At 34.6% G+C, this 15,094-nt stretch overlaps 1 protein-coding gene across 1 annotated transcript in view; it reads left to right on the top strand.

The window, feature by feature from the left end:
• The window catches only part of RhoGAPp190 (Rho GTPase-activating protein 190), a 39,536-nt gene extending 28,717 nt beyond the window's left edge, over nucleotides 1-10,819 (top strand). Inside the window, exons 27-40 of the mRNA XM_073089800.1 lie at nucleotides 1,003-1,112; nucleotides 1,675-1,773; nucleotides 2,597-2,701; nucleotides 3,176-3,266; nucleotides 3,847-3,958; nucleotides 4,371-4,483; nucleotides 4,959-5,050; nucleotides 5,544-5,651; nucleotides 6,554-6,628; nucleotides 7,291-7,426; nucleotides 8,293-8,424; nucleotides 8,931-9,069; nucleotides 9,945-10,152; nucleotides 10,469-10,819. Coding sequence (XP_072945901.1) covers nucleotides 1,003-1,112; nucleotides 1,675-1,773; nucleotides 2,597-2,701; nucleotides 3,176-3,266; nucleotides 3,847-3,958; nucleotides 4,371-4,483; nucleotides 4,959-5,050; nucleotides 5,544-5,651; nucleotides 6,554-6,628; nucleotides 7,291-7,426; nucleotides 8,293-8,424; nucleotides 8,931-9,069; nucleotides 9,945-10,143 — 1,511 coding nt within the window. The 3' untranslated portion in view covers nucleotides 10,144-10,152; nucleotides 10,469-10,819. The remainder of the gene's footprint in view (nucleotides 1-1,002; nucleotides 1,113-1,674; nucleotides 1,774-2,596; nucleotides 2,702-3,175; nucleotides 3,267-3,846; nucleotides 3,959-4,370; nucleotides 4,484-4,958; nucleotides 5,051-5,543; nucleotides 5,652-6,553; nucleotides 6,629-7,290; nucleotides 7,427-8,292; nucleotides 8,425-8,930; nucleotides 9,070-9,944; nucleotides 10,153-10,468) is intronic.
• Nucleotides 10,820-15,094: the final 4,275 nt, after the last annotated feature.

Raw genomic sequence — 15,094 nt, 5'->3', positions numbered from 1 at the left:
TAAAAAAATCATTATATTTCGTGAAACTGGGAGTTTTAATGTAAGTGATCCTCTTCTAACAACATATTATAATTCGGGAAAATGAAACGTTTACGACCGTCTGATACGTACCAAGTTTGTAAATATAAATGTGCCATACTTCAAAAATGCTTTTATTTTAAAGGATTTTATTTTTATTTTGTTGATGTTTTTGCATGATCTTTTGTGTCGGTAGATAGATAATACTTTGTTTGTCGCGCGGTTTCAGTAGTGAAATAAAAAAGATTTTTTAAATATGTAATATTACCAAAAAAATTTAGATATATTGTACGCATGCATATTTATGTACCATTGTTAGGGTTTTCAAACAAATTATTAAATTAAAATTATTAAATGTAACACTTTTTATGTTGAGGTATTGTTATATATTTCATTGTTAATAAATTAATAATTTGTTGTTATAAGTAATTAATTTATTAAATTGATTTATGTATTCGATATTTTTTATAATTTTTAAGCATGTTGATTTCTTAGCGAATATTTTATAATGTTTTTATAAAATTTATTTATTTTTCTTATATGTGTATTTAATAATAATAGACTTGAAGTATCTTTTATCATAACACACAACTTTTTTATAAGCTTTTTTTAGTTGTTTGTAAGCAAATACAAAATCAATTCACTTATTGCAATCACATTATTAAGTTTACGTTTAGAAATAGTTATAGTATAATAATAATGTAAGTTTATTATGTAATTCTATTTAATGTAAGCTCCGTCATTAAGACCTATTTGTTTGTAGATATATATTCTGTACGTTATTCACGAGAAAATGTCATATTTATGGAAGTTATAACACCTCTATCATTTTTATTTTTTATGAGCCACAATGCCACAAACATGCACATATATTTAACATAACACCCCTCTTTTGTGTAGCTAGCTCCACACAGGAGAGGGGTTAAAATATAATGTCCGAATTAGCCTCAGAGTAATTATTATAATAGTTCATGAAATACATAGATGGAGGTGGTATGTGGCAGCCAGCGGGTTACGGACATCGTGCCTTTACAACGGGTAGAGCGAGGCCACAGCCGCCGCCGCAAAGACCCCGACATAGTCAAACGCTAAAGGTATAAATCAATATTTTGAAAATATAGTTTTGGAGTAATACGTCTTTTGATGTTTTGGGAAGGATGATAAGAGTGATTTTATACAAAAACCGACAAATTAAAATTTATATATATTTTAAAATATAAATAAAAAAAAATATATGAATTGAAATTTATATATAAATTGAAATTTATATATATTTTTATCGTCGTATCGTATCATTTTGTGATATTTTTTAATAGCACTCCTGGCGCGTGTCCGTTAAATTAGAACAGTGTTATTCTAATATATCTTGTTGTGTTAATGCGATCAAAGTATTTAGTAGTTATTAAGAACGATCAAATATTACTAAATTTCTTAAAAAAGGGATTCCACGGCCTATCCACTTGATTATAGTTATGTTATATAGGGTGTATATATACTATTATTTTACACAATATTAAAATATAAATGTTTTTTTTTCAATTGCACAACATTTTTTTCAATTAACATGATTTTAGTGCTTTCGAACATGAACCTAAATCGGAATGTTAACAATGAAAGCGTGCCACTATTATTTCATAACTCGGGTAGTATTTACAGCAACCCGGCAAACTGGACATGAACAACTACACGATGGTGAGCGACGCCTTGCAACACATCACAATCGGACCACCGCACTCCGCTACTAGGGATAGAAAGGTATCAATTTTTACTTTTTACACGCTTTTTATTAGCTTCACCTGTATGTTTGTTTGTAACCGACTTCTTTGGGCGCGATTTTGACCCACTTTAAACGGCCAGATTTCGTTCAAACTTTGCAGATTTATTTTTGGGCACATTTATGAATATTTTGTTGGAAAGAAGTTGTTTTGTACTGCTCAGAAAATTGTGTATTACGATGTAAAAAGTAGGGTTTAGTTTGAGGGAGACATTTTTTATTCTTTCTCGATTGATAAAGGTCGAAATATATGACAATTTAAATTATATATGAATACAATACACAACGTACATTTTATTTATTTCTGATTATAATGTGTGATTTAACTGTAAGTTATATTAGTGATCATATTTTTTTAAATCAACGCTAGGTATTTTGATTAAATTATAATACGAAGTGTAACTATAGAAATTGTGGTAAAGGAACCTTTTCCTTTAACCCTTTTTGGTAGAACCGTTTGTGGTTCGACTCCGGCGGCAGTGTTAGGAGCTGCTGTGTTCCGGTTTGAAGGATGTGGTAAGGGAGACAGACTTTTCCGAGGCGTTCCAGCTTAGTCCTCAGGGGTAGTGGCGCATCTGTGGCCGACCTCAGGTAGGAATATCTCATCTTATCTGGGGTTGATTACAGATGTCCATGGGCGGCAGTAGCCACTTACCTTCAGGTGGACTGAATGCCTGTCTGCTACCCTTACATTACAAAAATAAAAAATAAAATGTATACCCAATTTATACATCAATACATCAAAAAAAGGTTTTCGTGAACAATAGATTAACAAAGTATAAAATTTCTGTATTTTTGAAACAGTCTCAGCGGTCAGGCTGGTCGCATTCGAGCAATCAACAAGGTGGTCACCATCACCACCCTTCAGGAGTCAGCTCGGAGACTGAATTGGATGCTCAGTACGCACAGGTATGTATAAATAAATTGAGGGAAATATGCTGCAAGACATCTCGTTATTCCGATTAAAAAAATGTTTTAAAATGCAATTGTCTATTTTTTCACAAATAAAACACTACTAGTGCTAGCCAAAACAAACCATGTAAAAGTTTATTCAACATATTTTTGTAGAAAATATGATGGTGGGTATAGTCCGCGGAAAACTGCTAGTCCGAATATAGAAATGAATCGCGTCACCATAGCTAATTGTATGACTACACCTGCTCGCAACAACTTCAGAGCGGACCTGCAGTTTGGCGCGGACTATACATTGTCTTCGGTTTCATTTTTCTACAAGTTTTAGTCTCAAATATAAAGTTTTGCATGCATTTATTTTCGTCCACAATATATTTTAAGTAAAAATAGTTTGTAAAGTTTAAGTAGAGGTAAAAATAATGGGAACGTATGGAATCAGTAGAAAAATCATTCATTTTTTTTAAATTTCAGATAAAAGAAACGAACGAATACATGGAAGCGCCGTCAATGACGAGGCTACGACGACACAGGAGGCACGAGAAAACACCATTACATCAACCATGTAAGATTTTAAACGTTTAGTTCAGTAATTAATCTATTTATGCAAAGGGTGCGTTAAGATAGATATATTAATGTATCGTTTTAATTTAGTCTTCAGGTAAATCAACGCAATTGTGGTTGGTTAAAATAGGATTGTGAAATAAATTGATGTGACCGTAAGTACAAAATGAGTGCCAGTTAATATATCATATTCATTTTAATAATGTCAAAATGAAATAAATATGTAATATAATAATATGTACTATTATGAACTACTATTTGATACTTTTTTTTTATTGATGAGTTTACAGTTTACTCGTTACTCTTAATAACAATTTGAGTAAAACTTAAGAACACCAGCGAAATCGTTAAGTGAAAAACAAATGCTGAACGATAAACTCTTACGGACATTTGCTATTTTTTGTGGGTTCAATTGTTGTTAATCCATTCATAGGCCGCATTTATACCCATGTCGTATGAATGTGACGATTTTTTGTGATATAAAAGATTGACCAACTAATGATTTATACCACGTTTTCATAATAAAACCATAAACAAAATCGTATCCGCTAAAGTGTAAAGCACCGTGTACATTGTCGCAGCGTTCTCGGAGACGGACAGTTCGGGTTCGAGCGAGGCGTCGGGAGGTGCCGCGCGCTTGCACGCCAGACGGCGACATAACGCACATCACGCTCCACGACACTATAAGAAACGGTCAGTGTACATGCTCTCCTAATAATCATACTAATAATAATAAAAGTTGGTAGCACCCTGTGGATCGACTTCGGCGGCACCACCGCAACACCTATTTCTGATTCATAATAAGTGTTAAGCGCTGGTGTTGGTTACGGATCTGGGATTGATTACTGTGTCCATGGGCGGCAGTAGCCACTTAGCCACCAATAGGTGGACTATATGCTCGTCTGCTACTCTTATATTACAAAACAGCATATCAATCATGTTGATGGTCATTGCTATTATAATAATAGTCTTTGTAAAGATATTCCAATTAATCCTCATCACCAAATGAATACCTATTGCTTGCTATATTCATAAATATTTTATCAAATTTAATACATTATTTACTGTTAATATTATATTATTAAGATTATTTTGTACCTTACAGGTCGTTAGGGAATCTCGTGGCGGTACAGAGTCCGAGGGTGCCTAAACTGGGAATGTTTGTCGGTCCGCCAGAATTGCCCACTGGGTATCGAGCGCGGACACAAGAAGATAAAGGTATTCGTATAAATATTTATAAACTTATATATAAATATTGGCAAAAAAGAAATTAAAAGACGTGTATCGTGAGTACCCGTTAAATCAAAAAATGTTCAATAATTCTCATGTTACAATAAATTCTATTTATGTTAGATAACAAAATGTAACATTACAATAAATTATATTTATTATATTTATTGTAATATAATATATAATAATTGTGTTAGGCGCTGCTGTTTTGTTGTTTGAAGGTGAAGTAAGAGAGACGCCCTTATCCAAAGAATGCCTAAAATAATAATTTATTAATTGTGCGAAAGTAATAGAACATCTTAATTTTTAATATGTAACTGGTACTCACGATACGCGGTATTTAAATTTGTTTTACGATAAAATTCGCGTATCGTGACTGCCCGTTATCATAGTCTCAAATCTGCGATATTAGTTTAAGTAATTTCTTACTTTTAATTCGGTAATAATCCCATGTTTGATACAGGTGCGAGCGAGTCCAGTGACGGCAGTTCCGACGGTGAAACGCGACGTACGCGGCCTCTACCGCCGCCGCCGCACCATGAACCACAACACAAGGTTAAAAAAAATTAATATCTATAGGTTTTTCTGTATTTTTATAGCAGTAATAAAGGCTACTGTGTTCTGGTTTGAAGGGTGTAACTTACACGAGGCAGTGCAACTTACGCCATTTATTAATAATGTATCTATTTTTTCACTACATAATATCGAAAATTGTCAATTTTTGTCTACTAGAAATTAAATAACGAGCGATTCTTAGGGCTAACAACATTTATTTAATATTGTAATGAACAGTGTGTAGGCTTTGGGCTATTTTAATTCTGGTTACAACGTAAAAATAATAAAACTCGAACTCTTTTTTTTTACTAACATACCGCTACTCTAACAATAAGATTGCATTTCAGTATTCCCTATTTGTATTTGTTGTATTTGTGTGTATTCCCTATTTTTGTTCGCCTCACATATGTTTATTTTGGTTCTTATGAGTTATATTTGAATTTCTTTTTTTTCCACGCCATTCTAGATTCAAAACCAGACAATGTTTAACCAGATGATGGGCGGAGACTATCCGTCGTCAGCGCAAGACAACTCGTCCTCGAGCGCCGCGGACTCCAGGAGACGGGGGCAGCCCTTCGGCAAACATGATAGGCGGCATAAGGTAGCGAATATATCTATCTTTCTGTCTATGTGTTTGTTTTTTTGTCTGTAAATTAGTCATATTTTGCGTCGGGATGCAGCAGCCGGGATACAGATAGACCATATTATGTACTTATTATATATGTCTTTAATCCAAACCGAATGTTACAAATTTGGAATTAAATTTAACCAAAATTATAACTACCTAACCTAAGTGATTCGCTAGGGCGATGTTAGCACCCAGAGTGAATTCCCACGTCCGGTACTATGTGGTAGCGGCGTAGGTGCGGAGTCAGCGTTCCCACGGCACGGCGGTACAGGATCGGGTGTCTTCCACATAATTTTGTTTAAGGCGAATGCCTAACTATGTACGTTTAGGCCAATATATAACAAGTTGTGTGTGTATCTGTTGATTTATTTTTAGTTTGTCTATTACTAGCTGACCCGGCAAACTTTGTACCGCCTCAAAATCTATTTATCAAATATATTTCATATAAAATATATCCTATGTTACTCGTGGGTAATGTAGCTTTTGAATGATGAAAGAATTTTTAAAATCGGTGCAGTAGTTTTTGTGCCTATTCATTACAACCAAACAAACAATGTTTTCCTCTTTATAATATTAGTGCAGATTATAGGTATGCTAATTGAAATTAGTACGGATTTTTCGAAATGTTTATGTAATGACTGGCATTGTCTAAACAGTACATGTATGATATGAGAAAATAAAAATCGTTTTAATGTTTTTTTATCTATCACATGTAGTTGCTATGAGCTATAGTGAGCTATTTTGTAAGTAGCTTTATTAATTTTGAGTGGACTTCGACGCGAAGAGAAAAATGACAATAACATGTTCTTCAATACGTAATTATAACAGTATCAAACACTATTTTGATCACTAATAATTTTATTATTTATTTGCAGGAATTCAAAAGTAAAGACAAGAAGAATTCATCGCACGCAACAAATGCGACGGTAATACAAAATTGGGGACCGCAGGTATGAAACAGTTATTTTAAGATTACACAAGAATTTTACTACTAAATTGAAGGGGAGATGAGTTTCTTAGGTTTTCTATGAGTTTCTAGGGTTGTCTGCTACTTTAATTTATTAATCAGGAGTAGTTTATAACGTAGTTCCCAGCTCTTACAAGTCGTATTCATTTATTTCGGCAAAAATGTTTTATTACAATTTTAGAAAAAAAAAAAGGGAAGTATGTTAGACGTCTTTGAGCGTAGATCTTATGTATTTGTCTTGAGCAGACTCCCATGGGGCAAATTGAAAATCAGCGCTATGACTCAGCTTCCCTGCCCGTGGGCCAAGCTGAGTTTGTCCTTTTTCACGATCGTTGCAACATAGTATAATAATAATTAAGTGTGTATTTTTATTTCTCTTTTGTTGTATGCTTATGGTGTCATGTTTTTTTCTGTTATTTGATTTGTTGGCAACCCAACAAAAGTGTTAACGTAGCAATTATGTGGCAACACGGAGCGCCTCGCTCGCCACCATTACTACCTGTACGTGTAATAGTTAAATAAAGTAAGTTTCTGCCTCCAAAGCATTCATCTTTCATTAATACAGTCCGCGACAAACCCCCAACAGATTTGTGTTGCGATTAGTCGGAAAAAAATATTTGTTTATTTCTATTTGCGACCCCCCAGGGCCCGCACGGCGTGCCGTTGTTCGTGGAGAAGTGCGTGCAGTTCATCGAGCGCGAGGGGCTGGCGTCGGAGGGGCTGTACCGCGTGCCCGGCAACCGCGCGCACGTCGACATGCTCTTCACCAAGTTCTACGAGGGTAATGTGATGACCCCCCGACCCCCCGTCCCCCCGACCCCCCAGGGCCCGCACGGCGTGCCGCTGTTCGTGGCTAGTCGCGTCGCAATAGCAAATTGTAGATATTAGCGGGACGAAGACAGCGCGTGCTCTACCCCGGCACCCTCCGCTGCCCGCTCTCGCCCTTACGTTAGGGCGCTTTTCCTATCGTGCGTTTCTACGCCCGCACGCGTGTGCCACACGGACACATGAATAACCTCGCAACAGTGCCTTCGCGACCCGTATGCTTGTGTGTATGACACAATAGGATGCAAGTAGCATGTGTGCGGGTGTAACGCGCGTGCGTGCGTAAACACGCGCGACAGGACAAGTGCCCTTACGGAGTATATGTTAACTAAACCTGCGCGCAACAACTTCAGAGCGGATTAGAAGTTTGGCGTGGACTATACTGGGTTCGACACCATGCTGGACCACTACTGGGCGTGTGTTCCATCAGAAGAAGTGTTTGGGATATGATATGGTTTCCTAGACTTAATGTACTTTAAAGAAGTGTACATTGTATATATGTAGTATAACCTAGTATGAATATATTGACTTAGGTGTAGGTGATAACTATAGTTGTGTGCTTTAAGAATATTATACAAAAATCTCAGAAATATTAGCTTTCCTAGCTATGTTTCACTTTTTAAATAAGTGACAGTTGCCGATATGCACGTATCATCGAAAAATTAAAAGTCACTTTAGAATGTGAATCTTGAATCTCAGCTTAAAAGGTTAAAATGTAGACTTTGGTATCGCGCAAAATTGATTTAATTTTGAAGAGAAATGTGTTATTTGTGTTTAAAGTTACTAAGACCATAAAATATTAAAACCATCTTTATATTTCAGATCCCAACATAGATCTAGATTCGTTAGATATTCCAGTGAACGCGGTGGCGACTGCGCTCAAAGATTTCTTCTCGAAGAAACTACCGCCGCTACTGGACGAGGCTAGTATGGCGCAGCTGGAAGATATAGCGGGTAAGTTTAGTTACTTATATAAAGAATATTATTAAGAAGATTTGCTATAGTTAATAGATAAACAATATAACTATTTTACGATCAGTTAATGTGCAAACGACCATGTAACAATTAAGTTCACTAATCAATATATCAATTCTAACTTTGACGTGACAACAAAATTGGCTCCTAACAAATTTCTGTACCTCTGTACAACAATGCGTAGGTGCTCATACCTCAACATTCCTTAACCTTCAACATTGACGTAGCAATAAAATAGACTCAACAATATTAGCGCGCGGTTGCAAAGCTTTACTTGCGAACGTTCACGTTACAACAAAAATACCCCTAACAATAATCGTACGCGGTTGCAAAGCGTCACGACTAACATAAATGTAGCAACAGAATAGACTCCTAATATAGTTATGCACATCGATGCGCGGCTGCAACACTTTGCAACGTGACGCTTCACGTGCGAACGTTAACGTAGCAACCAAACAGGCTCCTAACATTAGTTGTGTGCACAGCGATGCGCGGCTGCATAGCGGGCGGCGTGGAGCTGAAGGACCGCAGCTGGCGGCTGCTGGCGCTGCGCGCGCTGCTCAACTCCGCGCTCACGCCGCCCGCGCGCGCCACGCTCGACTACCTGCTGCACCACTTCGCCAGGTAACTGACAGCTTCATCTATCACAATTGGACGTAGTTATACAAAATGGATCCAATCTACAAAAACCGTTTTTTTTAGTTACTATCACAAATGGCATCTCCATTTTCGTATTTTCGCCTATTGCATACAATTAACTAAAATAATTGTGTACTATTGTTATGTTCTATTGAAGTGTGCAATAAAGAATATCTATCTATCTATCTATCTATATGCAAAAAAATATTCAAGCTTCATGGTAATTTTTTTCTTAGCTAGTTTTTGTAGTTGGATCTATTTTGCATAACTACGTCCAATTGTAATCATCGTCAGTGTAGAGGCGGCGACGTGGAGCTGACGTGCGCCTCCGTCGGCAACCTGCTGCACCACTCCGCCAGGTAACTGTGAGCCGTGCGCCAAACTTCTAGTCCGCTCTGAATATAGGAACGAGTCGCGTCACAACAGCAAATTGTAGATTTTAGCGAGACGAAGACAGCGCGGGATTTCCCTTGCACCCTCCGCTGCCCGCTCTAGCTCGCCGGTACACAGCTGCTATGAATATATGCTTGTAATTGTGTTCGACTGGATTGGTATGTATCATCTGCAAGTTATAACTTGCGTCATACACAGTTATAGCATGAACGTATTACGTATAGTGAATAACTATTCGATCAATAGTTATCAAGTGATAACAAGATAAAATAGTAAAAAGTGATTTAAAGCAGAAAAAAGATATAGTATAGGAAAAACACTAAATTTATTGTTAAAACATTTGATTTGGTCACATTGAGTTGCTCGCACACGATACGCCACTACGCTGGCGCGTCAGCGCGATATGATGCTCGCCTCGCTACACGAATCATCAAATTATTCATACGAGTACACTTTTCAATCCTCAGGGTGGCGGATAACGCCAAGCTGAACTCCATGGACAGCAAGAATCTGGCGATATGCTGGTGGCCGACTCTCCTACCGGTACAGTTCTCGGACATGGGCCGCTTCGAGATGACGCGGCCGTACCTCGAGGACGTCGTGCAGACCATGATCGACCAGCATCCCTTCCTGTTCCGCGGGCAGGAGGCCTTCGTCATGGTGTGAGGGCAGCGGGTGAGTGCTAACCAAAGAGCTTACCGAAATTATCGGATATGCGAAATAAAAAAATATATAGGTTGCATAAGGGGCTATTGCAACTATAGGGTATAGGCAACTAATTGAATTATGTAACTTTTAACAGATATTCGCAAACAAAAGAAAAGAACACTTAAAAAGTTAATTTTTTCAAATTAAAATATAGATGTTGCTAATTAAACAAATTTTATGGCGCGGAAAGCATTTAGTTTCTTTTGTTTTGCAGTCTAAATGACGTACTATTATGAAAACAATGTATTTTAAAATACATTATTATTAAACGTACTCATTCCAGGAACCCACAATGCACGTTGCATTTGTGATGGACGGCGTGTGACGTCACGCGCGCGGTGACGTCACCGAGTGAGAGCGTTCCGCGACGCCACATGGACACTGCCAGTGAGGTTTATACGTTTCGTATCATTATATAAAATGATAATAATTATAGTGTCACTGCCCCCCGTGCTGTACGCACGCGATTATAGGCTTTATCGGTAATTGTATGTGTCTATATGTTGAGCATTATGCGAATGCTCCTTATACATGTACAATGTTATGTATGTACATAGTGTCCGCATAGTGCTTGCGTCGTGTATCGCAAGCTATTGTTGTTCTAACGTAGGTTTGTTACGAAACGGCGTTCGGTCACGTGGCCAATCGATTTATTTTTACAATACGTGTCATATCATAATGTGCTTAGTAATAATAATGATAATTAACAAAAAAATAAATAAAACCGCGAATGATAACCGATGCTTGCATTTTTTGATGTTTAACGCTTTACGTTCTTAAAATTAAGGTTTGTATTCGACTGTGAATTGGATTATACCAAAACGATTATGGACTAATTCGAACAGTATTTTAAATGTTAGTCGGTAATCAAATTATATCGCATCTCGTACGTATGTAAGGACGATTCGTGCACAAAAAACTATTTAATTAACGGGAGAATTGTAAACGTAAACGTAAGTATTATTGGTATATTTAAACGTATATTCGTGTAATAGACATCACGTTTGAGGCACATTCCGTTCATTTAATTTAATCGTCGGGTTAATGATTAATTAATGGTAAATGATAATTAAATAGGCGATGTATTTACGCGTAATATATGTTCTTGTCGTTGCGTATGATAATGTGAATGTATGGTATAGGCTTGTATGTAATCAAATTTGTATATTTTTTTAATATTTTTTTGGAGTTTTTTTTTTATTTTGTATGCCAGCATGTATTTTATCTGTTGCTTTTATTAATTGGTTTATATATATATATTTTTTTAATTTCTCAATAAATTTTGCGTGATAAAATGTTATCTTATATACAAATAATTATCGTAAGAAATTTCGATGAAAATAATATTTGAGAAAATTCCAGATAAAAAATATTATTTGAAAAAAAAACACTAATATATTATTATATTTGCAGGAAACGAATATAATTAAATAGTTATTGACTATGAAAATATAACTGAATTTTGTTTAAAATTTTTGTTTAAATAATATTAACTTTTTCGCGTAATTTTTTTACTAATCGTGTAAATCAAATTCTTGTCCAATTACCGTATTGCCATTAAATAAAATTAATGTGTAATAATTAGTGCCGAATCAGTTTTGCCAGTCAAATTTATTAGCGTGTGTACTTAATGAGAGAATTTGGCGGTAATTCTTGCAATGAAGGGAGAGACCACTAAAACTCTACTTTAAGAAATGTACCACGTTGATTTGAGGCTCATTTATATTTATTATTGCTAATTATTTTAATGTTCCAAAAACACATATCAGTAATTGAATTTTAATTTTTATTATAATATATGCAGAACTTATTTTGTTTTATGGATACTTACAACCACAATTTGACACAAAATTTTGGGATAACTATAAAAATCTTATGATTTAATTTCAATTACTAGACACTGTAAATAAATCTTTAAAAAGTAACGGCAATTTTAAAAATAACACTCTATTAATATTTTATTTATATATATTTTAATACGCTTTAATAATAATAAAATGGTATTACAAGTACACACGCATCTATCTTGATATTATATTGAGACTGATTTATCTTTTCTTTGCTATTAATTTATTCTTTTTCCTTATTTATGTCGCAGCTATTTTTTACTTATCAATTTAAATATTATCAAAACAATATATCACAAGAGGAAATTTGAAACATCACATTTTTTAAATATTTTTTATATTATTTTAAAATAAATTATTAAAATTTTTATTAATTGAAATAATGCGGAGGTATACCTCACGTATGGCTTTGGCCTATTTTGTATATTAAGTATTTATGGATAGACTGATGTAGAGTATTGTTTTTCCATGTAATATTTAGCTTTAGTACGTAATTTTGTGTTAACAGCCATCACTATGCCATTGGCGTCTATTCGCATCTGCACGTGTATTGGGGCAATATGGAGCAACGTGGCCCACGCTGCCCCAATGCGAATAAACGCCACTATTTTATATAAATGTATAAGGACGTCAGCTTTGTACCAATTATAACATATTATACATACATATATTAATGTAATATCGGTGTTAGTATTTATATTGTAATGTAAAAACGTAACTTTTTCGTATTTTTTTTCACATAAATGTACCATGTCCGTGTTATGCTTAGCTGAATGTCATTTTTAAGCCACAAATCGATCAGTATACTATATATGCGTACACATTGATGTAGGAATAAAATAGACTCCTAGAGGTGTAAAAGTCTTACACTATATGGTAGTACCCCACTTAAATACTTAAAAATACTAAATTCATATTCCTGTGTGAAAAATCAATTGGAATATTGAGTCACATTAGACTTTAAAATTATGAAAATATTCAAATTTCCTAATGAATTGGAAAAAAAAAACATTTTAATTAAGAACTACATTTAAAGAGTAGGCGGTTTCGGTATTACGCTTAGATGACAAAGTTCACATTTTGAAAACTGTTACCTATTAGGAGTATATTTTATTACTTCGTCTAAACACGTATATAAGCTATTAATACACTAGTTAAGTGATTGACAATTGTAATAAAATTGATGTAAAGATTGATCGATCGTCAATCATTGCTCAATAAGTTAAAGATTCTAATTTTACAAATTGTGTTCAGATTGAGAGACATCGACATAAGGCATTCCAATTTAGTCATCAAGGGTAGCAACGCATCTGTAACCGACTTTAGATAGAACTTTAATCCTATCTGAGGTTGATTATAGATGTCCATAGGTGGTAGTAACCACTTACTATTAGGTTTACGTTTGCTACTTTGATTGAATAAATCAATCATTCACATATTGTCAATCATGATTGATCAAGGCAGCTTCCAAGACTTATTATTCATAGATATATTTATGTTTTATTTTCTTTTTTTCTTCATAATCGAAAACGTTTTATATCATACGCTACTTCCATCCAATTTCATGATGGCGTAATTTAGTTGTTACGGTAAATATTATTAAATTTGTAACATTTTATTTATTTTAAGCTAATTAATCGAAATTCAACTCATTACAACGTGCAATATGATCAAATTGTATTTTCTTCTCGTAATATTTATTTCGCGATTTTTGTCTTAAAAGCGTTCATTGTGAAATGCAATTTCAGTGGATTTACGTTCGCGCGTTAACAAGGAATCATTGTAAACTATTTTTAAGTATAATATTTAATATATTTAGACGACTCCAGTAAGCCTAGTTAAGGTGTATCTACGTAATTTTTTATCGATATAATAAATTGTCATTGTGTGTGTAACGTATTGTTTACGTGCGGACACGCACACATTTGTACGCTCGTACGTACACAGTACGCACACCGTCATGTCCACTAGGGGAATGATGCGAGGGATTTTTTTATATTTTACTATTGATACGAAAAAGACATAGAGCCTCTTTTTAGTTGATTTTTTTTTTTATTTTTCTAGAAATTTTCGCTTCACTCACAGATCTCACGACACGGGAATGAGGAGTGGTTTTTTGTTTACATTTTTTTCGAATTTTGTATTTTTTTTTATTTTAAAACGTACCCTTCCCTGCTAATCTTCGAAAATGCAATTTTCTATATAAATAATATTCGATGTGTAAATATTGTACATTGATTGATTTATTATTATTATTTTATTTTTCGTAACTTATTTATTGATTGAGATATTTTTTTATGAAAGAGTTTTTTAAAAGCCATTTTATATTTGTTATTACTCTATGCGATATAATTTTAGGGTGTTTTTTTTTTGTTTAATTTTATCCTGATACTTCCTTCACACAGCACAAGTAGCTTCGTTTAATTTGAACTATGTGCCATTATTATTACTTGTTTTTTTTTAAACGTACGGTGATTTTGGTGATTCCTAAAGTGTATCGTATTTCGAAGTGTTGTGTTTGCGTCCAAAAAGTTCTTTCCTGTAGTTCTCGAATGTTCTAAAGTAGAATCAATGTATGCTTCGCCGACTGCAGTGCCTACTCACATGTAGTGAAGACCACTAAACTTAGATAAGAGGTATTGTGTCACCTCATGTAATTTTCATTCGTTCTTGAATGTACGAATATTGTCGGTCTTCTGAGTGGGTAAGTGAGAAAAACATCATAATAATTAATAATAAAATTTGTACATGTCATATATCGTATCCCATGAGTATTTGCATTTGTTAAATTATGTTTTCATCCATTTAAAAATATATTTCAAATGAATTCATCATATTTACCATCGTGTGGTATTTTAACATGTTCTTAAAAGTTTTCGCCACAGTTGTTTCTCATCTATAAGATACGGAGCAATATACGGTCTCCTAATTTAAATCGATTTAATGAACGGCTAGTCTAAATCTACATCGAGCGTGTGGTTTCCAACCACATCAATGAATCAATTGCAACAATCGATGAATGTTTGACTAATTAATGGTCGATTACCCAAGTTAGTAACATA

Source organism: Epargyreus clarus, unplaced genomic scaffold (genome assembly GCF_041222505.1).
Source record: "Epargyreus clarus isolate Ecla_fem2 unplaced genomic scaffold, WU_Ecla_fem_2.2 ptg000031l, whole genome shotgun sequence".
Taxonomy (NCBI): Eukaryota; Metazoa; Arthropoda; class Insecta; order Lepidoptera; family Hesperiidae; genus Epargyreus; species Epargyreus clarus.
This window is presented reverse-complemented; position numbering and strand designations above follow the sequence as displayed.